The sequence below is a fragment of the Manis pentadactyla genome, chromosome 11 (assembly GCF_030020395.1).
Source record: "Manis pentadactyla isolate mManPen7 chromosome 11, mManPen7.hap1, whole genome shotgun sequence".
Taxonomy (NCBI): domain Eukaryota; kingdom Metazoa; phylum Chordata; class Mammalia; order Pholidota; family Manidae; genus Manis; species Manis pentadactyla.
In genome coordinates this window covers 107,109,096-107,133,478 of record NC_080029.1, presented here as the reverse complement: position 1 = coordinate 107,133,478, position 24,383 = coordinate 107,109,096, and the positions used below count along the sequence as shown (strand labels likewise).

The window sequence follows — 24,383 nt, the reverse complement described above, 5'->3', positions numbered from 1 at the left end:
TGGTCTGAGTTTTTAGGTAGGTGGTCCTTCTGAACTTGGTGAATTGAATCAAATGCATGTATAGACCACTGGTTCTCAAATTTTAGCACACATCAGAATCACCAAGAGGGCTTGTGAAAACAGACAGCGGCTCCACACCCAGTTTCTGATTCAGTAGATTTGGGGTGGGGTGGAGAATTTGCATTTCTAGCAAGGTCCCAGGTGATGTTAATGGTCCTGGTCTGGGGACTACAATTTGAGAATCACTGTGGTATAGTTTAGGGTGTCACTGAAGTGTGTATTTAGTACAGCCTTGAAAATAGGACTCTGAACTTCCTGGGAAGCCAGTGAAAATGCTGATTTTATTTATTTCACCCATCTACTTTCCCTGGAGGGAACAATGCTTGAAAGAAGTTGCATTGGTGCTCTTGTGTATTCAAGAGCAAACTGAAAATCCATCGCCCTGCAAACAGCTGAATCGACAAGGTCATGGAGGATTCCCCCCTGTGATCTTGAGGCCTGCTCTGCTGAGGTGGACCTGCTGCTACAGCATGCCTGTGAGCAGGGGCCCAGTCTGCATAGTCAAGGGTGCGTGAGCTGGGACAGGGAAGTCATTCTGCCTGCCCGGGTGGAAGCAGGAGACATCCTTGCCTCCCATCCTCATTCTCAGGCTGCACAGCCAGTCCCCTGTGGTCTGGCTGGCATCTCCCTATCAGAGGGAGCACCCCTCCCATGTGGACCCGTCTCAGTCAGGTTTGGAAAGAGCTGATCCTACTCAAGGGGTTGGCATGGTTTCCAGACCAGCTAGTTGGAGATCCTATTCTCCTGGCCATAGTTATTTCTTTAGGGCTAAGCACCTGGCTGAGTTCCTTCTGGAACATTCACTAGAGGTATGTGATAAAGTATGATGAAATGTTATAATCCGTGGAACTTTAAGCTCTAAGGACCAAATCTGGGACTCCTATGTGCCATCATGGAGAGCAGGAGAGAAAGGGAGAGAAAGAAAGCAGAGGAGGAGAGAGAATATTTAGAGACATGGTGACTTTATTGGAGGCACAGGTCCAGCTGCTCTTGAAGCCTCTATTTTGGACATGCCTGTTTCATGAGTAAATTAATCTCCCTTTTGGCTTGAGTTAATTTGAGCCAGATTTTGGTCCTTGTGATCGAAGGTCCCCACCAACACAATCAGTGGAGATTCTTACCTACCTTTTTCACATCTTCAGATATGTTGCTTTTCCTTCATGCCCACTGTACCACCTGTCCTAGTAACAGCCTGCTAGCCCTCTGGGAATCAGGGCCTTTGATTACTCTGAGACACCTGCCTGCTTGAATGAATCCCAAGTGATGACTTGCATTTTGGCGGAGAGGCTTGGGGCAATCTAGCTTCAACGCATAATGACTCTCCTAGCACATTTCTGGGGCAATTGCAGCCATATGACTTAGAATGTAAGGTCCCTGCTGCAAAGAAGAAGCTATCGTCTAACTCCAATGACCTTCCTATGCTTGACATGGATTCCCAGAGTCTTTGACTGCGCCCCTTCACTGGCCTGGGCCTCCTGCACATCGGGACTACTGCAGGGACAGTCTCCTAGGGGCCACTGCATGTGAACTGGCACCGTGGGCTCTGTTATCAACACCAGGAATCTCCTTACAACTGGTACCCCGTAAAGTCAAAACATCCCAGGAGCCAGGCCATGACCTTCCTAGTGATCTAGGTATTGTAGACCAGTGGTGGGTGGCCTGGGTGGTCCCAAGCCCATTAGTGCTTCAATGCATTTCCAAAATAAACCCAAATGTGTAGTTTACTAATGGATATTGACCTTTAACTGAAGATTTCATAGAAAAAAAATTTAAATGATACACTGCCCAGCAAATTTTATTAAACATCCCCCTTTACATGTTACTATTCTCTTCCCAGAATGCCAACGACTGCCAGTGGCTTCGTCTCTCCTGCTCACTGCCTGTAGTATTTCCCACTCTTGTTCCAAGGTGGCTCTTCAGGTGGAACCCAGGACCAGCGTCAGTGAGAGCATCACCTGGGACCTTGTTAGAAATGCGAATGCCTGGGCTCTGCCCTGGGCCTACCAAGTCAGGTTGTGGAGTGGGGCCCAGAAATCTGTTTCAGCAAACTCTCTTGGTGATTCTGATACAGGCTCAAGTTTGAGAACCACTGTCAAAAGCCCCTGATGTAAGTGATTCAGCTCCTGCCTCAGTTTCCACACCTTACCCAGCAACACAAAAGGCCAGAAGTGTGCAAGGACGGGCCCACCTATTGCCCCTCAAGCAAACTCCTTGGTGGACTCCACTCTGGCCCCAGATCATGTATTAATGGCTTCAGCCCATAAGACAGTCATTTTTATTACAATCTCTCCATATTGTCACACTGGACTGAAGACAGACTGGCTCTCCTGTCTCTGTTCCAGAGCCTCGGATTCACTGCGGTACCCAAACGGAGGGTCTCACACTACCAGACAAAATAGAATGAAGTGGAATAAAAGTCTCCAAGGGAAGAAACAAATTCACTTTAAAACCCACTTCCAGCAACCCTTGTGGATTATAAAGCCACATTTATCTTTCAATGTAAATAACAATCAGTCCCGAGGAGCAAGGAGACTTTCAAATAATGGCCAACATGTGTTGATATTGACAGTGACCCATAAATCTCAATTTCTTTGGGAGAAAATGCTGGGCGGCATTTCCATTCCAAGCCATTGAATGAAAAGGAGCAAGATTTACCTCTGCTCGGGATCTGAACAGCACATCCTTGGAAATACAAGCCAATGAACATGCAGTTAAGCACTGACTGATGGCCTCCCACATGCTCAGAACACCCCATGACCCAGGTGGGGAGCGTCACAGCTGGGACACGCAGCAGCTGAGCCCGGGGCGAGCCGCCCTCCAGGGGAACCGAGGGCTCTGGGGCTGCCTCTGCTGCCCCCAGACAGCCCCCAGGATGACTAATTGCTGTCACCTCTGGCAGAGCTCACGCTGCCCCTCACGTGTGCCTTTCTGGAAGGTTCTTTCGCTTTTCTCCTCAGCATTTTCCTCATCATGGTCAGTCCCAAGCCTGGTCTTTGTCCTCCAGGGCAGAGGAAGGAGGGGCCTTTCTCCAACTTGTCAGTTTGTTGTGTCTGAGAGTAAATATAACTTGTTCTTACTCCTCATTCTGCCAGTTAAAAAAGCACTAGCTACCATTTATTTACTATTTGCTGGACACTCTGCTATATGTTTTTGAATACATTATCTCATTTAATCCTAACTGTGAGATGTTGGGCCAGTCCCTTGACCTCTATACGCCTCAGTTTCCTCATCTTTAAAATGGGGACAATAATAGCACTCACCTCATAGGATTGTTGCAGGATGAAGTGGGATATTCCAGGGAAGCCCTGGCACATGGGGAAGCGGCCCATTAGCCCTGCCTGCCCCTGCTGGTGCTGAGAGGTGCTCTCCACCACATTCCCGGGGCCGGAGCTGGCCGCTGTGCCACACCTTCCGTCTATTTTGGGTGTCCTCCCTGAGGGAGGGAATGCCTCCTACTGCCTTCACATCCCCAGCCCTGAGCGCAGTGCTCAGTTAACACGTGTGGAGTTAGGAAGGGAAGGAGGAAGACTGCAGTCGGAGCTCCAGAAATGCCTGGTGCTGAGTTAAGAGGCTGGGGCAGGGGGACCCCAGGCGGGCACATAACACAGAGGCTTTCGTCCTGGCTCGAGGGGAACACTGGAAGAGACCTTGGAAACCCTTCATCAGAGAGGAAAGGACTTAAAGTGCTCCCAGCTCCGAGTCCAGGTGAGGATTTATTCAAGGTCACACAGGCATTTGGTGACAACGTTTGGGCCACAATTCATGGCTGACGTTTCCCAGTGTGGGCAGCGTTTGATCTGTCATGTCCACCACCTTAGGGAGATGAGTTACTGAAAGAGGCAGAAGACCTGGAGAAGGTCCCCTCAGTAGCCTGCTAGGTCCTGATTCCCTCTCTGGAGGTTGTTTAGCACCTCCTGCCTGGAAACACCCCGGCTGTTCCCCGGGACAGGTGCATGAGGGACACAGGCTAGGAGTCAAGCACACGTTAGCTCGAGTCTCACTGCATCCCTTTACTAGTTTAGACAACTAGGCTGCACGTACCTCAGTTTCCTCGTGTGAAATGAGAATAACAATATACACTTTATAGGTTACAGGATGTTGTTGGGATTAAGTAAATTTAAGCACAGCGTTAGACCTTGTTAATGAGGCATACCCTGCTGGATCTGGGGTGAAGGACTGTGTCTTCTTTGTCTGTATTCCTTCCCATTTCCCTGTTCCTCTAATGCTAGCATATGGCCTTGTGTGTCGTAGCGGGTGCTAGTTGCAAGTTCATTGAGTAAATGAGGAGCCATTTTGTGTTCCTTCAGCTGGTCCCTGTGGTTCGGGGACCAGCTACATTGGCATGACCTGGGCACTTGTTAGAAATGCATGATCTTGGAGCCCATCCCAGATGTACTGAAAAAGAACTTTCCTTTTACCAAGCTCTCCAGCTGAATCATATGCATAGTAAAGTTTGAGAAGCGCTGCTTAAGAAAACATTCTCTTAAGCTGGGGAAAGCTTACAACTCCTATTAAGATAGTGAGCATTGTGGGAAATTTATGCACAAGAAAATGACACAGACATGATATACATCCTTTCTTCCCTCTTTCGCTGGTCTGGAAGTGGTTTCCTGGCCCCATGGAAACCCAAAGGACTTAGAATCACTTCTGTAATATCCATAATGAGGAAGAGGCAGCTTCTGTGTGCCCCTGTGTGTCTGTTTCTAGAACGGACTGTAGTCTGGAGACCATTTCTCCCTTGCGATCAATAGCTGTGTCCCAGAGGCAGAGTGAAGCCTCAAGAGTGACCTCAGAGTCCCCATGTTTTTAGATGGAAAGTAGGCCAGGACCTGAGCTGGTTCTCTGGCACCTCTGGGACATTTCCCATTATCACCAGCAGGGGTGTGGAATTTGCCAGCTAAAAATGACTTAAAACTCATTTAGTTTTTGAAAAAAGTATGTTACTTAGCTGTTTGGTGAGGAGGCATAAGGTCAGCAGTCATTTGAGATGTGCCTCTTCCATGTCAGGCCTGGGGGTACAATGGTGACTGAGCCTCACCCCCGTCCTTGAGGCGCTCACAGTCAAGTGGCAAAAGAGGTGTGCTGGCACATAATTAAAGAGCAATAGCCACTGCCATGGATGAGAGGTCCACAAGGGGCATGGGACAGTGGGCATACATACACACTTACATATACATAAATGAAAGAGAAAAGCAGTGACACATATGCATTCATAGAGAGAGACAGAGACAGAAATCAAATGGTTCTGCAGTAACACGCACATATAAATATGCATAAATATGGAGAAAAAGCAAATATATTTGGATGTTAACAATTAAGGAATCTAGCTGAAGGGCAGAAAGATTCTTTCCACTTTTTCTGTACCTGAGCACCTCATAATAAGAAGTGGGGAAAGCACTCGGAGCTCACGAATCAGGTCAGTATTGTAATGTTAGGACTTAGGAAATAGATGCTTACAAATGCTTGTTTTATGGTCAGCAATGCAGTTGCGAAGTGCTTCCACTCATGTGGCCCCATTGCATCCTCAGAACAACTGCAGGATCTCTAATCATCACCCCGTTCCCTGATGGAGGCCTGAGACCAAGGTGATTTGCCCAAGGCCACCTGCTGGTAAGTGACGCAGCCAGGCTGACACCGGGTATTCAGACTCCAAATCCAGGTCTCTGTTCGCACCCAGAGTCTCCCTCGGGGTTGTGGTTTATTTTCTGCCTATGCCAGGAACGGAGGGCCCAGATGTGAGGGGAGCCCCGGGTGTCTGTGCCCAGTGCTGCTCTGTGGGCGGGAGGGCGATCATCTGCTCCCCCTTCGGGGTCTGCAGGGGCGGGAGGGAGGGAGGCTGGTAGCTGGGAGGGGATGGTGCTGACCTGGGCCCTCTCTCCTCGGCTGAGGCCAGCGCCGTCTAGGCAGCAGCTGGAAGGTAGATGGTGGTGTGGGAGACCTCCTCTGCAGGCTGAAGAGGGTGCTGTGCGGGCGTGCCCCGAGCGCACCCCGGAGGAGAGGGTGGGTCCTGCAGGCGCCCTGCCAGGTGGTGTGTTTTATCACTTACCCCTGTCAAGACCCAGATGAATAGCTCCTTCTTGGTCCCCTGCCAGTTATTGCTTGTGCTGCCAGAAAGTCTTAATCACACTGTTGAAAGGGGCAGAGCACCCTCCTCCCACCAGCTGTCAGCTGGCTCCCCTGCACCGTGGCTGGGCCACAGCTCCTGCGCCCCCACAGCAAAGGCCCTGTCTGGGCCTGGTTCAGAGCTTGCTGACTTACTACTCATGTTTTAATCCTACATATATTTATAAACCTCTTTTTCTAATTCTGAAGCCCCCCAGGTCGCTGCTAAAGCTCAAACAGAACAATGGCATGTCTGTGGTGTGCACAGAGTCCCCGTTGCCTGGCCCAGGACCCTGGTCAGAGCAGGGGCTTGCAAGCGTTCACTGGATGTTATGGGCTACACTGAGCTCACCCCAACCCCCACCCTGCCAGATTTGTAAGTTGAAGTCCTAACCCTCAGTGCGTCAGAATGCGACTGTCTTTGGAGGCAGGGTCTTTAAAGAGATAATTCAGGGCATGTGAAGTCAGAGATGGACCCTAGTCCCATATGGCTGCTGTCCTAAGAAGGAGAGATTAGGACAAAGACGTGCGCAGAGGGAAGGCCATGTGAGGATGAAGAGGAGATTGCCATCGATAAGCCAAGGACAGAGACCTCAGGAGAAACCAACGCCTTGATCTCAGACTTCTAACCTCCAGAACTGTGAGAACACAGGTTTCAGTGGTGTGAACCACCCAGTGTGCAGCCCTGCGAGCTGGGTGAGTGCTGAGTGTATTGGAGGCCTAGCACCAGGCCTGACACATGGCCGGTGTGGGGCTACAGCGGTGAGGAAGTCCATGCCCCAGGCACCATGCCATCTGCAGGACCCCGGGGGTAGGCTGACGCCACCCTCCCTCATGAGTCTCCTCTCTAGCTCTTCTTGCTTTGACACCACCCACGCTCAGGGACAGGGGTCCTCTGAGGCAGGAAGGTGGTGGCTGGGGTGCCCACAATAGCCTTTGGTGCTATCCTGCTGGTGTCGCCGATTCACAGAGAAGCTATGGAGGGTCCAGTTCAGTTTGTGAAAACAACCCTGTACCTAGAGGATTCTTGGGTGCAGGGCATTTTTAGCCTTTTTGAAGTGCCCTTGGGTATTGTCGACTGGCCCAGAGCTTTCAGGCTTGACACTTGCTCCTCTCCTTTCTTCAGGCTGCCTTGTCTCTGAGCTTGACTTCGGGAACTAGGAGCCAAGATGGAGGCTGAGACATGGGACCAGGGCTTTGTGTGCGGATGAGTTTCCTCCTCAGCCACTGAGGAGGCGGCCGTGGCTCACAGAGGGTGTGGTGAGCGCAAGCTTCCGGCTGGAATGGTCAGCCCATAAAGGTTGAGAGTGTGTCCCGGGCCCCCAGCACTGGCACCCACAGGGGGCTACCTCTGAAGGCCCCAGTGCCCGTGTGGGCCCTGAGGGGGACACCAGTGCCACCAGAGAAAACCACTGGTGAGGACCCCAGGGACTTGGGAGGCTTCTCCTGTTGCTTTGCCCTTCAGTGAGACCCGCCCAGATCGCCAAGCTCTCTGGTTCACTGGAGAGGTGCGGGCTTGGAGCTGGACAGGCCCAGGTGCGAATCTTGCCTCGTCACTCATGGGCTGAGTGGTCTAGGGCAAGTCACGTCATCTCTCTGAGCCACAACTTCCCCATCTGCAACATGGGGGTATTCATACTTACCTCACAGAGTGGTTGCATGGATTACGTGAAATAAAAAGGCAAAGCATTGACATATTTAAAAGCTTTAAAAAATAATAGCTGCTATCACTTCATGCATCTCGGTTCTACTCAAAGCAATCTAAGAGTTTCTTTTCAAAAGGCATCAGCTGCATATTTTCATTGTTAGAATCTGATCAAAAACGAGTGTGTCTCGCTCCATGTAAAACAGCACTGGGAAAGAAATGGTGTAATGGCCATTTACGGATGGTGTGTCCTTAGGGAATTGTGCCTCTGTGCATTTGGGACTTGTTGGGTTGCACAAGACAATTGAGTCACACTAGGCTTGAGGCAGGGGACGATGTCTCATGTTTAAAGTGGGTAGAACTTTGCTCTCATATTTTTCTCTCCCTCTAATACTTAAATAGCTGATACCAGATGAGGCAGCTGGCCAAGGTCTCAGGGCCCTGCAGTGGTACCTCGGTGAGCCTGTCAGCACCCAGGATGCCAGGGCTGGAAGGGACCCTGCACACTACTTGTGGGAACTCAGAGGCCCAGGAGGCGAAGGCAGGCACCCAAGGCTGTGCAGCAGCGCAGAGGTATTGAGGCCTGTCAGAGGCATATCCCAGTTGCTCAGTGTGTGAGAAAATGCAAACAGATAGCACAGCACCAACCACTAGCCCCAGTGGCAGCCAGGCTGTGATATACCCCCTTCACAGACACGCCCACAGAATAGAAAGTCTGCTACAGGGGCCTCCATGTCTGTGCAACAAAGAGGAGGCCACTCTGAAACAGGAAATGAGAGTAACGGTCCCCTCTTCCAACTCTGCTCCTGAACCGGAGCAAGCTGTTGCCCCACACTCATGTTCCTGTCTGCTGTATCATTATTGATTAAATTAAGCACTAATGAGTTATCAGTGATTAATTATTAAGTTATGAAGATAGCCAGCCATCGAATTGCCCATCATGCCCTTTGACAGACTCCAGGGGGAGCTGCCTCTGCTTCCGCAGCCCGTCCTCGGTCCCAGCAGGCACAAACCCACATCTAAGCAGTTCCTTTCAGCTCCTTGGGTCAGGATGTCCCAGGCTTTCTCTGGTGCGAGCTCCTCCTCGCTGCAGTAAACCACGTAAACCTAACTTCCATTTGACTCCCAGTGGGTTTCTGGTAGTCTTTGGTTGGTAAGCTTCCACATCTGTAAAATGGGTATAATAATACTTGCCTAATATTAAGAAGCAAGTGGTATCATGCAGGTGGGAATGATTTTTTTAAAGTTGAAATTACCCTTGATCTCTAAGCTAGTGTGATGTGAAATTTCCAAATGGTTCTCTTTTCAGACTTAGAATAGGGTACTTTCTCAATGGAAGATTCCTCTTCAAGCTTTTATGACGTGTTCCTGCCTCAGGTTCATTGGTGGAAATCCCTCCTACGATTTAGTGTTAGGAACAGCAATTAACAAGAAAACTTCAAAGAGCCCCCAGGCTGGGCCTTGCTGGGGAGGAAGATCTGTGTTTGTGGGTGCCTGCCAGGTGAGGTTGCAGAGCTGGTGGCTCTGAGCACCACCCCTGCCTTTTCCTACTGAGAACGTTGCTTTCCATCAGGGAGTGGCTAGCATTTCAGCCAGGTGCAGAATCGAAGCCGGCCACCCAGCTGGGAAGGCAGACAGAGCCTCGTGCCTCTCTTTTTCAAACCTCAACCTTAGCAGTGGCCCCATTGCTCTAGGGTAAGGGCCAAGCTCCTTAACATGGCCTTTGAGGCCTTTACCTCTGGCCACTATTTTTTATGGGCCTCATCCTGGGCCATAAGAAACATCTCAGGGACACCCAATTGCACTGTCCTTTTCCAAGTCTCCAAGCTTGGTCCTTCTGCTGGCAATGTTCTTCCATGTCTTTTCATTCAGAACTCAACTCATATCACTTCCTCTGTCTTCTTAGCTAGCCTTTTCTGCCTCAGGGCCTTGTGATATTTTGTACATAAAGTTGTGTATTTATCACACTTTTTGAAATTATGCCTCTCCCAATCTCTAATCTATACATGCAGACACACACACACATATACACACACACACAGCTGTGGGGGGCCAGAGACCCCGTCAGCTGGGAAGCTTCTTGATGAATGGACACATGCTTTTTTCATTTTTGTATCCTCAGGGGTACATTTTTGTACTGACCATAGGTGGTAATTCTGATCTTGCTATGTTTCAGTATAAAGCAGTGTGTTGTTCTATATTAGTTTCTCATGGGATAAGAAAGCTGGAATATTTGTCACTGGAAAGTTTTTGAGTCATAGAAAGGCCGGTCCCAGTCAACTGAGAGTCCACAGGCTCTGCCCAGCTTTTGGTAATGTCCGACTCATGTGAAAAGAATTTTCTTGATCCTATTTTCAGGCCTGCCAAGGAGTGGTTCATTGTGTATGGTTAATTAGCTATTACAACTAGAATTTTTCACCAATTACAAGTAAGTCTTAGCATGGGAATTCTTATTTCAAGAATCACTTTCTTTTTGGTATAGCAATATTTTATTTGGGAGGAATAAACTGTCACGAATATCCTGGGGGTTTATTTTATTTGAGATGTGGCTACTTCTGAGGGAGGTCAATAGCCAGGATCAATCAATGGTGATTCCTCTGCCTCCTCCCCCAGGAGACTTAGAAATGAAGCTAGGTTAGCCCTGGAGGCTTGCATGGTTTCTGTGGGAAGAGACTAAGCCTAGAGGCCAAGTCTTGCTCTGCCATTAACTAGCTATTTATGTTTTTCTAGTGGTTCTCAAGGTACTGCCCCAAAACTAGCAACAGCCCTTGGGAACTTGTTAGAAATGCAAATTCTCAAGTCCACCCCAGGCTCACTGAATTAGAAGCTCTGCAGATGGGGCCCAAAATTTAAATCTTATTTTGATAAGATTTATTTATATAATATATTAAATGACAACTTACTTTGTTAAGCTTCTAAAGCACACTGAAGTGCAAGAACCATCAGTCTAGTCAAATTCTTTCATCTTACTATTTTGACATAAATTTATCTTTTAAATTACTCAAATCATTAATGTAAATACACTATATGCATACTATAACATTACATACAATTTGGAAGAGACAAATATTTAGACTTAAATTCAACTGAAGCATAAACATTTTTGTACATTTTCTTCTAGTATTTTTTTTCTCAAACACATGTATTTTCACTATTGTAATCATAGGACACACACACTTAAATATACTCCTTTTTCCTCACATAACATCATAATTTAACTACTATTTAGGGTTGCCACCTACATATCTTCATAAGAACTATGTTTATTGGCCATACAGCACTCCATGGCTGGGCCACAATTTCCTTATGGGCCCCTGAATGTGAACTGGTATATGTGGAAAGTGAGTACTGTGGTCAGACAAAGAGGCCTCTCCTTCAATGCTTTTGATCTTCTCTTCTTCCCAGGCTTCCCCCAAAGCACCATTGTGGAAAAATGGAAACTATGAGCATTTCTGGAAGTAGAGTCATAAACAAAGAGGAACCGGTCAACAGCCCTGAGTTTCCCAGAGTCACCCAGAAACTGGGATTCTGAAATCTGTAACCCTGAGGCATCTGGGATGTCACTACGCTACCTTGTGGCTATGTCTATGAACTGCATGCTTCCTTTACTTTTAAACAAAACAACAAAACAAACAAAAAACCACTCCATGGTCTTAAAACTTTTTACATATACTTAAATGTAATTCTAATCCTTAGCAATATACATGAATATAGTTTTTTTCATAGTTGTGATTCAATTTGTAGGTTATTTAGTCCTGTTTTCCCCCCACCTTGCTGTATAGGAAATTTCCCTATGCTTATAAATTTAAAGTGACAAGACTACTTGTTTCTTAACTTTGTGGAGGTCACAGGTCCTTTTTGATAACCTGCTGAAGTCATGATGTCTCTCCCCCACTCAAAATGCATGTACAAACAGGCTTGGGCATCATCTGGAGAGGCATTCAGACTCTGAAAGCCATCCCTGCCCTAAATTAAGATCCTTGGTGTTACACTAAGGGCCTAAGAGCCAGCATTAAGCCTTTGATTTCTGAATTCCATCATTATCACCTCCACAAGTTCCTGGAATTTTTAGTAGCACGTATTTGAAACAATGCTTGTTTAATGACTGATTAGTAATAGTGGGACCCTCCATCCACAGCGGTTTATTGTTGGGCATTCCAGTTGTCCCCACCTTATTGCACTTGTTACCCAGTGTTGCAGCCAGCTCCTTCCATGTTTTTTTTTTTTTTTTTCCTTTTTCCCCTTCCGCCCAGAAGGTCTGCTGTTGGGAGGGTGTTTGGTCTTGAAATGTAAAAGTACTTCACAGGCTCTATACCTTTGCTATGCACAGGGAAAGCCTCCTTCTCTTTTGTCCAGATTCCACCCTGTATGACCCTGTTCATGTGCTATGTCTACCCCGAACTTTCCCCGCACACCCCACTTGGAAGTAAGCCCTTCAGCACCTCAGCCTGCTCCTGTCTTAGTCAATTCAGGCTGCTGTACAAATTACTGTAGGCTGGGTGGCTTGTAACCAACAGACATTGATTTCTCACAGCTCTGGAGGCTGAAAGTCTGAGATCCAGGTGCCAGCATGATCGGTTCTGGTGAGAGTCTGCTTCCTGGTGTCCTCATATAGTGAAGGAAGAGCTAGCTCTCTGGGTCCCTTTTATAAGGGCACTAACCCCATTCATGAGGGCTCCACCCTCATGCCTGAATCATCCCCTAAAGGCCCCACCTCCTAGTACCATCCTATTGGGGGTTAGGATTTCAACATGAATTTTGGGGGGAATTTCTGTGTCCATTGTACTCCTCTCTAGGGGTACTCATCACATTCCATGTTCTTGGTAAGGAAGTTTCGTATTTGCATCTCATCTCCTTTACTGGTAGTATACCTCATAATCTGACACCCAGACAGGTCATTTTGAACCCCTTCTGCTCTGTAACACAGTTATTTTCAGCAATATTCATGTAAAAATCAGTAATAATCACTTTCTCTTGATTTGTTCTTTACTTCTGGAGCAATGAACAATTTGAAAAGAATCCATTTCAATTTTAGAGATATTCAAATGCATTGAAAGGATTTCCTGTAAGAGCCCCATGTTTACGTATCACACAGTTGACTGTAAAATCTGTTTCACTGCTTTAAATTCTAAACACAAAAACTCTTAAGTGGTTACAGAGGAGAACAAAATTGAAGTTCTCAGGCTCTGTTTCTTTGTCTTTACAATCACTGTGGTATCATGTTTTATTTCGAATCTGCTGAGTGCAGGAACATGTGGTAAGCATCACAGAACTGGAGACATGAGGGGACCAGAGCGAGGTGAGAGGACTCTGAGCCGTCCCATGCTTGCTCTTTCAGTGAGTCCACGTCACTGAACCTGTGAGGGTCAGGGGCCAGCTGCGAAACTGGGAGGGCTTTAAATTAATGTTGATGGAGAACATAATATTTATTAAGAGATAAGCAATAAAAATCTGATCATTTGAAGTTAACATCTGTATTAATAAAACTGAACAGTAACCGCGGCAGCTGTTTATAACATTAACTACAAAACTCTTTTGTGTGGGGAGCTTCTTTACCACTGACGTTCTTTAGAATTGTGATGATGAAAGGCAGACCAACTTTCAGTAGGTTCTACTGTTGGATTTATAGTCCCTATGGGCAATGGCCTCCTTATTGTGGGCTTCCAGGGCAGATGGTCCCACGTCCCCACCCTGACCCACCCGCGATTTGACAGTAGGTGTAGGAGCAGGACCAGCTGTGCAGGGGGCGCCTACGTGCAAGGCCGATTTTTCTCCACATACCCAAACAAGGCAACATATCACAGCACACTGGATACGGAAACAGTTAAAAGAATTTAACCATCTCTTATTAAGCCAGGCATTAAAGAAACGTGAAAAATTTCTTTGAAAAACAGTGTCATTCTTCAGACTCACTTTTTGTTGTTGTTTGGAAAATTCAAAGTATGTCTTATGTTAGACAAACTGACTTGTGGTGGGCTTGCTGTTATTTTTAAAAGCATTACAATTTTTTTTAAAGTCTCAGTTTTAATCTCTAATATTGTAAATTTTGATGGCTTTACATAAAAAACTTCTGTGGAGTCCTCGATTATTTCTCAGAGTATAGTGGCTTCCTGGGACCAGGAAGTCTGCAAACTGCAGCACTAAAGGGCTGTTCTGCAAATGGCAGGTGCCTGTGCACACTCGTGCAATGAACGAACAGATGGGTTTCAGTTGTTTTCAGATCTGGAAGCAGTGGCTGGTACTGGAGGGAGGGATACATCCATTAGTGGGATCTTTAGTGGGTTTCTCCACCGTGGCCCTGGTGACATTTTGCCCTGGATAATTGACTGTTGTGTGGGTGGGTGGGTGTCCTGTACATTGCAGGAAGCTCAGCAGCCTCCCTGGCTTCTACCCACTACATTGCCAATAGCACTCTCTCCCAGATGTGACAACCAAAAACATCTCTGGACATGACCAATGTCTCCTGGGGGGCAGTTTCCGCCTGTCTGGGAACCACCAGTCTAGACACGCAACTGACAAGGACTTTGCAGGGGATGCTCGCCTCCCTGCAGGGCCCCAGGGTCGGCCAGCATCACGTGCACAGATCTGCCTCACTCGTTGCAGATTGAATTCTGCTAAGACATTCTGCTCTCAAGAGAGCAAGAGGCCTCCTGCCTCTGATCCTTTGCCCTGAGGAACCTCCCGCTAATCACGGCCACTTCCCTTAGCTTTTGGACAAAGCACCTTTTGGGAAAGCAGCAGCCCACCAGCACAAGTTTTGTTGAGGGAAGTCAGGACAATACCGGCAGCCCTGCCAGGCCGTCCTGCCCTTCAACCTGCACGTCAGCATGGATGGCTCCCATCCAACCCCCAGGTTTCCACTGAAAAACAGCCTGAGTCAATCAACAGCAGGATGGATAAACGAAGGGAGCATATTCTCACAGTGGAATGCTACAGCAACCAGAATGTGCGGGACGCAAGTGTGTGGGCCAGTCTCCCCGACACAGTGTTAAGTGAAAGAAACCAGGAGCGGGAGAGCAATGCTGTATGCGTCCATTAACGAAAAGTTCCCCCAAAGGCACATTTTATCTGTTTAAGGTGCAAGGGGGGCACAGTGGAGGTTTCTGGATGTGGGTTAAGGGGGTAAAAATTCATTAAGCACTTAAGATATACACACTTTCCTAGTTATAGGTTATACTTGAATAAAAAATAAACAAAAACTACATTCTGGGCCAAAGGTCAGGATAAGTCCTTCAGCAAAATCCCTGTGAAACCAGGGAATAAAAGTCATTGCAATGTTGCCTATATAGCTCTAAATTATTATTGTCATTTTTGGACATGGCTTTATAAATGAGGTCACATACGCAAAATAATTAGCATATTGCACGTAAAATGCTCAGTAAATGGTAATAATTAATACTGCTAATAAGTTATTAAGTGACCTAGGATACAACATAATAATTAAATACAAAGGAACAGCCTTTTTTCTTAAGGAGAGAAAAAAAATGGTTCTGGAATTTTCAGGTATGCCTCTGATTAGTAAATTCCTGATTCTCAAGGTTTTTGGAGCTCCTAACAAGCAGTCTTTGAGGAAAGAGAAATCTAAGCCTCTACCTTAGAGTTACTAGCTCCTGGCCAGTAATTGGCATAGAAACAGAGTCCAAAATACATGCCTGATTTGGCCAAATGGTTCAGTTCACTTCATACCGGTCATTTACTGACCCAGTGCCCTGCTTAGTGGGGAACCTGGAATCCTCCTACCTGATCAAGTATTTGGATTTGTCTTGGGTCATCAGTTCAGTTTATGAATTTGCAGACCCAACAAGTGTTACTGCTGTAGGATTCCTTGGTCTCAGAGTACAACTTGGGCAGAAAACTGAAGTCTAGATAATGTGTAATGATCCCTCTACTTTAGACTGGCCTGTAACTGGGCTCTACAAATTCCTCTCTCTTTTGAGAGCCAGAAATAGACAACCTCAGCAAGATGGGGCATTGCATTGCAAGCTGGGCTCCCCACTTGCAAATTAGATGCCAAATTAACTCTCAGGATAATCCGAAACCCTTTCAGGTTATTCTCCACCGAAGAAGTCTTAGCATGACTATATCCGAATCAGCTATGTGAGACACTTCAATGTTAGCCGCCAGCACTGTTAGAAGACCTCTTACTCCCAGAGTCATTTCCTAAAATTCCAGTCCTGCTTACAAACAGCCACATGTCTCTGTGGCCTGTGAGGCCACTAACAGAACCACTCATATGCTCTGGAGCAGGCTCTGTCCCCCATAACCAAGAACACTTGGATTCTTTGTGACATACATATAAAATAGAAAATCCATGCCCATCTCCACAGAAGAGACAGGTTCTTACCGTGTTGAAGGCTTTGTCCACGGGCACTTGATTGGATAAAGATGCACAAAACCAAGAAAATAGAGACACACAGGGGACTTTCCATTTCTCCTGTCTTTGCCGGGGTCCAAGGTCTTCTTGCTAATTTCTGAAGTTAAAGAGACCAGATTGCCTGTTGATACTTTGCTAGGGAAGGTTGCCCATTAATAATTAACCTTCACATCTGTTATCTAGTGGTCAGATACTTTCCTTGCTAGTCCCAACTCCAGGTCTAACTGCATATAACACAAAAAAGCTTGACTTATAAAAGTGCTTTTATCCTCATACATGTTGAAAATAAAGTATCTTGTCATGTATTCTTACTTTCTTGGGCCAAGGTCACAGTTCCAAATTAATCAATTTAAAGTTAATGTGTTGTGTTTGGGAATTCTGCCACAGGTCAGGGGTAGTGGCTCCCACACGGTTGCCTAAGTCTCCCTCTGACATCACTGCAAAGGGGATGCAGGGTTGCGGGAGCAGTATTTCAAATCTCAGCCTAAGCCCAAAGGGAAGGAAAGGGCTCTGACTACTGGGATGTGGGATGCAAGAGAAAGAAGAGAGGAGTTGAGGACAACTTCAAGGATTTTGGCTGGAGCAAGTGGGGAAGGCTGTGAGTGGAGCAGGTCTGATTGTGGGGGAGACTGGGAATCGGTTTTGGCTGTGTGGAGTTTGAGCTACCTTTTAGACATCCAATTGGAAGTGTTGGGTATGCAGTTGGGTGACATGGTGATCTGCTCTGCAGGTTAACTCACCAGGACACCAGCAATACCAAGTGCCTCTACAATACCAAGCAACTACTTCCTCTTCAGAGGCCTGTAGAATAATACAATTTCTTACCACTTTCTACATGGGAAGAGGCCTTCAGAGCTCTAGCTCTTGTAAGTCCTTGCTTCACCAAAAATTCCTCTACCATCTCATGCCAACTCAAGTGTGTGAGGCTCTCCTGGGGTGCGATCAGGAGTGATGTCTGTTCCCTTTCAGGGCTGGTGTCTGCTTCCTCCTCTGCCCAGGCTCTGCCTGCCTGCCCCATCACCTTCCTCTGGTGATTTTAACGGACAAGCTCTGTTGTGTTTCCTTGAGGTTGGCCAGGGAAGCTCTTGGGAGGGAAGATGGGGAGACTGTAGAGAATGGGGTTTCCAGAACCTGGGGATCCTGGGTCAACTATCTATCTCCTGTGCAAAATGTTACTTAACTTTAATGAATTCCAATTTTTTCACCTGTAAAATGGGATAACATGAGCCGGAGATAGCATTTTGAGATAACAACTTAATATTATTCTTCTCTCACTGTCTCCCCCATATCACTCCTCCTAAGTGGTAAAAGAGCAAGAGGTCTACAATGTTTGGTCTTCTCAAAACTTAGGACCCAGGCTATTGAATGCTAACCAACAAACACAAGCAAAAGGCTAAACATGTTCTAAGGGGATGTGAAGGGAGCAGGAGCACCCCCAACTTCCCATCACTGAAGAGTCTCTTGGGCTTTGCAGTGGGTGGAGGGGCAGAGATCTGTCCAAGGTCTGCAGGTGGAGGGACAGGCCCTTGCTTCCCAGAACCCCGCTAGAAGGTGGTAAGAACCCAGAGAGGAAATGGCTGTGTGGTGTCAGGTGGGCAAAAGATGCCTGCGTGCCTGGTGTGGGCTGCGAGCAGCACTGAGCCTCCAGAGCCAATGGGTTGTGTAGGGCAGGGAGGGCAGGCTCCTCAGTGGCCACCCGTGTGGACTGATGACAGAGGACCGAGTGCTCACCCACAAGCCCTGGCCTGGGTATTGTGTCTGATCCAGAGCTAAGTGGGCATAAGTGGGCCAGGAGAGTGGGAAGAAGGGACCCAGGGGGGCCCGAAAGATAGGAGTTTGGAGCCAGTAATTCGGACGGGTTATAGAAAATAAAGACAGTTTTTGTACATCAGAATTGTGGACTGAGATTCACACCTCTACAAACACAGGTATGTCATGCATAGACCTTTCAGATATTTCTTAACCATCTGCTATAGGCTGAATGTTTGAGGCCCCCTAACATTTGAGTTGAAACCTAACCCCCAGGGTGATGGTATTAGACGTTTGGCCTTTGGTCACAAGAGCAGAGCCCATGTGAGTGGAGGGAATGTCCTGTTCAAAGAGACCCAGCCTGACCCCTCCATGTGAGGTTACAATAAGAGCACAGCCGTCTGAGAGACCCTCACCGGACACCAGATCTGCCGGCACCTTCCAGCTTCTGAAACAGTGAGAAATAGATTTCTGTGGTTTATAAGCCACCCAGTCTATGATATTCTGTTATAGCAGCCTGGATGGACGAAGACATCACCTCAGGAAATTTTGTTTGTGTATATATAATGTTTATTTTATGTTCACACTGTATGTTTTGTATATAGTACTATGTAATGTGTTAGTGCTGTATAATTTATATTTGGGGTGTTCAAAATTTTTTCGACTGATAAAAGTGCTCCAGTTAAAAAGGTGTGATGCCTCTGCTGTAGAGAGAATGGCTCCCCGGCCTTAATGAGCTGACTGCAGTGTGGCCGACTGGTCAGTACATCTGTGAACAGTCGCTACATCCATTGGTGGGATCTTCAGTCACGTCCCCCCACACCCAAGGAAGCCTAGCGGTTTAAGGAGGACTCTTCATTTCCCATGAGCTGAAAAGGGTCAGGCCTGGGCCCCATGGGGGCTGAAGCCGCCAGCAGAATTATCAGCCCCAATGTAATCCTCAGTCTAAAATAATAATGGTTTTCTAATTAGATTCCTAAAAATTGCCCAATTCTTACTCTCCTTTAATTTGAAGATCTTAAAGAAAAAGAGATTTCAAAAGACTGGCATTTGATGACCTGAATGTAACCTTTTTCCTTGGTGAGATGGTGATAAGAAAGTTAATCAGAAGACAATGAATATGTTACAGAGACAAAGACAGCAAGTCCCTGGAAGGAGAAGCCAAGTTGGGTTGGTGCTATTATTTCCCTCCTTTTACAGTTGAGATTTAAGGTATCAGAAACTGGGACAAACCATATCTTACCAGTAAAAGGCTGAGCAGGGAAATCAGGGCCATATGAGTTCAGGGTCAGTTTTCTTAGCAACCACGAACCCTGATTTCCTCAGGACTGCACTGGGCTTTCTTTCCTATACTTTAACCCCACACCCCTTCCAAGATGACATCTGTGAAGTTTTCAGGTTCATGTCATTGGAAAACGACTACTCTCCCTTACTCTTGCTTGGGTCCAGGCTGCCACCAGGAAAATGACCAAACTTCTATTAGGTCACCAAATGATCTGTGTAGGCTTTCTTGTACCATGTGGGAAAACAGCAAAATAAGTAGGGACACTTTGAGTTCGCTTGGAACATGTCCTCATTTGGAAAGAGGTTGACCTGGAGTTTAACCTTTTCCTTATCTATGTTTTTTTAAAGACTAGTAAACAAACAAAAGAAAAAAATAAGATTGCAGACAATGTTTTAGACTATTTAAAGAATGAAATGTTTCCAGCACTTTAAGCAGGTATTTATTCATCCAAGATTATCATGCTTGCATTGATTACCCTTGCAGATTAACCCTTGTGTTGGCTCTGCCTCTGACTAATTGTGTGACTTTGGGCAAATTATGTAACCTTGCTCTGCCTCAGTTTTCTCGTCTGTAAAATGGAATTGTGAAATTAAACAGTGTCACATGGAAAGTGCTCATAACAGTTCTTGGCACAGTCAGAGCTTATTTGATTTTTGTAATAAATGAGGCAGGAATTATTTCCTGCATTTAACAGGAGAAAACTGAGGTCCTGAGATTCCTAGTCCAAGCTCACACATCTAATTAACGTAGATCAACTGTAAGGACTTCTGGTCTCTGTAAGGTCTAGGGCTCTGTCATTCCCAAAGTCTAAAGGCTAGAGACAAGCAGCTAGGAAGCAAAGAGTTGAGATTTCTTTCTGCACTTGTTTACGTTTCCTGCTCTGTGTCGGACCATTTATTTTCCTCATTAGAATTTCAGTTGCTGGTGTGTAGAACAACTAAAAACACAATCCAAACCTCCCACACTAGAGCAGTCTATTTTTGTGACTGGATCCTTTGGAACTAATAATGCCATTGTATGATTTTAGTAGTTCCAGTAGAACAGAAAATCTTTTCTTCTCTGATTGCATTATGCTTGTGAGCAGAAGGAATTAAAGACTTAAGTTGGTTTTGAATAGCCAGATAGACATGTAACACTGGTGGTTCCTTAAAGTTTGCCCACAGCGTTCTCCTTTGTGGGAAAGAGGGCAGGCCGGGGCCAGACTGCCTGCCTCCTCCGGGGGCTTGTGGCGGTGCTTGGACCTGGTGAGGGGTGAGCATGCTGGGCTCCTCAGCCGGGAACTCAATTGACTGTGTAGGGACCAAGGGCGGGCCATCCCAAGATGTGCCACGGTGACACATGGACAATTTTCAAGTTGAAAACAATTGAGGCCCAAAAAACGCAGAAAGAAAGTTTGACCTCCTGCCCCCCAGCTGCAGGGAAAGAACTTAGAGGAACTTCTCCCGGAGGAGAGCTGTCGCCATAGAGTCTATAATGCTGACTAGGTGCGGTGGGCTGGGAGCAAGGTGACTAAGCCTGTTAAGACTTCTCTCTGTGCGCCACTGTTTCTGTGTGGCCCATCAAGTATTTTGTTTATCAAACGTTTACTTTTTTCGTATTCCTGTGAATTACTTCTCTTTCCCTTTGAAGTCTCAGACCCCTGTCCCTTCTCCTTGGTTCAGGATGACATAGATACCTCATTCTCCCCGACTCTCTTTGGAACCCATGTCTATGGCTTTACCATACATATGTAATTAGACTTTGTTTTTTTCTCTTATTCATCTATCTCATGTCAGTTTGATTCTTAAGACCAGCTAGAAGAGCCTTGCGGGGTAGAGGAGAGTTCTTCCTCCCCAACAGCTGATTGCAACAAACCAAAGGCAGAGCGGGAGTAGGTGGGCCACCTGCATGCTGGCTCGCTTGCTCTGGGTCCCAAGGCTTCTGCCTATGGGGTCCCTAGGGCACCGTCCGCATGCTGGATATGAGGCAGGGCTGGGCCATTGCTCAGATTGAAATGGCCCAAGCCTCTCTCTGCAGCAGGGCACATGTGCACCATGTCCCACACTCACTTCACAAGCTTTCTGGGATTAGCAAATGAAGTCCTTGGCTGCAAGGAATTGGCAACAGTTCCCAGCAATCTGCTTCAAGTGCTGCCAGTGACTCATCAGCTTCCTACTGACCAGGTGTCTTGCTGATGTGGTTAGTCATTGTTTCCTAGGGGGACCTAGAAGTCAGAGGTTAGCAATTCAGGGGCCAGTTTCCCAAGATGCCAGAATCTCTATGTGCTCTCACTGAAATGTCAGGAACCACTTTATGACTCAGGTATGATTGCTCCCTTTGTGCAGAGAAGAAAACTGAGTCTTAGGAAGGTTACTGAGTTACCCAAATCCACATTCCAGTAAGTGGTGAAATGGGGTTTGAATTATGTTTGTCCAACTCCAAAGCCTGTACGACACAACGTAGTTTACCAAGTGTAGTAGGAATTGGCTCCGAGATCTTCGTAGATCTAAGGTTGAAGAAAATGGAATTGTGTGGTGCTTTTGTACTGCAGATAAAGACATGGATCTTGTGTTTATTATGTTATTGCTTTCAGAACAAATGTTCTCAAGCCCTTTCTCAGCCACCTAATGGAGATAGCCCATGAGGTTCAGCATAAGATAAAAGTCATGGAGACACTACGGTGGGATGGAATTATATAATTTATATACAGATTAATGTTCTCCAGTCAACAGTAAGAAGCCCAGCCAAAGTGAGGGGACTGGGGCTTTTGCCCAGGAAGTTTTGTCATGGACAGAACAGAACGTTTGACAGGAAATTGTCCAGGTGATGTTAAGCTACAAATAACCTAACTGACACACTAATGTCAGCTCCCCGGGCCTTCTTGAGACCACTTGGGTTAGACCACACTTAGGGTCCTCCAGAAAACAACAAAGAGATGCTCTGATCTGCTTTGATAATTCTGTTAAGAGGTAATTTTTTTAAAAACATAAAATCAGGACTCTATTCAGATATAAAAATGAGCATATGGTTAAGTATTTTATTTAACTCATTAATGAGGCTGCTGGTAAGAGTGTTATAACCACTTCAAAGAAGAAGCCAACCCCTCTCTGCCAAGAAGTATACGGATAGAAGAATGTCGAAATGAAGGTGCAAATGCGAGCGCAGCCAGCTTCTTCCGCAGCGTGGGCGGGAAGTCCCCGAACTTCTCGGGGGCAGGTTGGAATTTGCACTTGTGCTGCTGCTGGTTATCTACCTGTACTGAGTCGTAAAAAGCCTCAAGGGCAAAGAGTGCTGAAGTCAGGTCACCCAGGGAGGCTGTGCTGTGGGGAGATAGTGCATCGTTCTCCACTGAAGCACAAAATTTCCCCTGTAATTCCTATTGTTACGAGATGATAAAGGGAAGTAGTTAGCTGTGGAACCCTAAAGATAGAAGGACAGATTCCTTCCTGAGGAAAGGCCGTCTCTTTCTGTGTCTTCGTCTCTTAGAGCTGATGCTTTGTGATGACAGAGAACTGGATTTCCATGCTGGCTTCTCCCTTTTTGGTTCTGATTAGTGGGCAAATCATTCAAGATCATTGTGCCTCAGTTTCCCCACTCAAAAACAGTGGCAGTACCATTATTCACCTCCTGGGGTTTGGAGGACAAATAAATGAGAAAATCTAAGAAATGTGCCTAACATAGTACCTAGCATAACACACATCAGCTATTAGTATTTTTAATGATTACAGACTTTTTGCCTTTTTACTTCTCCTACCCTTATGTGTTCCTTCTCTTTCTCTTTTTCTGCCCCTATAACTGACTTTAACAAATAGGAGAATTATTTATAGTGCTTTTGGGAAAAAAGGGTCTATGGTTCCTGTTCCTGATTTTGACATTCACTGTCAAACTTATTTTGTAGCATTCCTATCTATTTAAAAAATAAAACATCTCCCCACCCAAATATTTGCTCTCTGGTTTTTGAGTAATTTCCATCACCTATCTTGGACAAGCTAACCTTGAATTCAAATTTTGAAACGTGGTTCCTTTTCTAAAGTTAATGGCTAAAGAAAATAGGCTGTAGAGGGGGAAAGACCCTCAGAGGGGTATCCTCACAGCAGACAGTAGCTGAGGCCAGAGAAATGACCTTCTGGCTTCAGTCTCAGAACTCCATGGTGATTCTATCCCCAGTCTGACTCCTTGGACCCCAGGGGACAGTCCATGCATCCCTGTGGGGGTAATGTATACCAGGCACCAGGGAAAAGTCATCCACACAGCCTTGTCTGGTTGGTGCAAACCTGCCTTTGTTCAGTTTGTTTTTTCCCTTTGGGTCTGGGAGAGGACAGGAAAGGGGGGTGGGTCTGTTCAATCCCAAAGAGGGATTTCTGGATGTGTCTGGGTCAGGATGCCTGCATGGATTTGACCCCAGAAGACCCAATTTCAGGTCTCATGCTCTGAGAAACTGTTAAGACTATTCAGGTGGACCCCACAGATGTGTTCTCCCTTTCCTTAGGCAGGGTTGGGAGCACGGGTTTGCACAGGAGTCAGGCTGGGGAAGGAGCTTCACCTCTAGGCAAAGTTCATGGATAGGAGGATGGAAATATTCTTGTGTGTAGGCTTCCATTAAATTTATGGCCACTGGAGTGATTCCCTGGAGAGAGACATTTTTCATTCCACAGTTCCACTCCTATCACCAAATCTGACTGTCAGGCTACACAGAGGACTCAGGAGAGCGAATCATCCTTTTGATGCCTTAGGAAACAGCAGTGATTCCATCTCAGAGGTCAGCGGGTGTGTAATTGGGATCTTGGGGCTGGGAGGAGAACATAGATTTATACAGGGCTCCTTGCCTCTGGGACTCTTTCCTTTTACTATCATATCATCTTCAGAACAAAACTGCTTGTTTTAGCTCTTGATAGAAAAGTAACTGTCACTGCCCATTTTTCACAGGCAATGTGTAAACAAGGAAGGAAATGCCAGGCTGTTAACATGTTAGAGAGACCCAGTCTTGGCCAAGCTTGGTGCCATGTCAAGAGACATCAAAGATCTGCGTTCGAGCCCAGCTCTGCACTGGGTAAGTCGTGACCTCCACACAATGGGGATAATGAAACCTGTACTACTGACCTCACAAGGTCATGAGGACGATGGTGGTAAATCTCCAAGTGTTGGGCAGAAAGACAGAAATGAGCAGGATGAAAGGAGAGAGAGGCCCC

At 46.5% G+C, this 24,383-nt stretch overlaps 1 protein-coding gene across 2 annotated transcripts in view; it reads right to left on the bottom strand.

Annotated features, from left to right (window-relative positions):
- The window catches only part of LIPC (lipase C, hepatic type), a 144,035-nt gene that overhangs the window by 111,616 nt on the left and 8,036 nt on the right, over positions 1–24,383 (bottom strand). For both annotated transcript variants that reach the window (XM_036903015.2, XM_036903014.2), the window contains exon 2: positions 16,152–16,278. In XM_036903015.2, the coding sequence (XP_036758910.1) occupies positions 16,152–16,278 (127 nt within the window). The remainder of the gene's footprint in view (positions 1–16,151; positions 16,279–24,383) is intronic.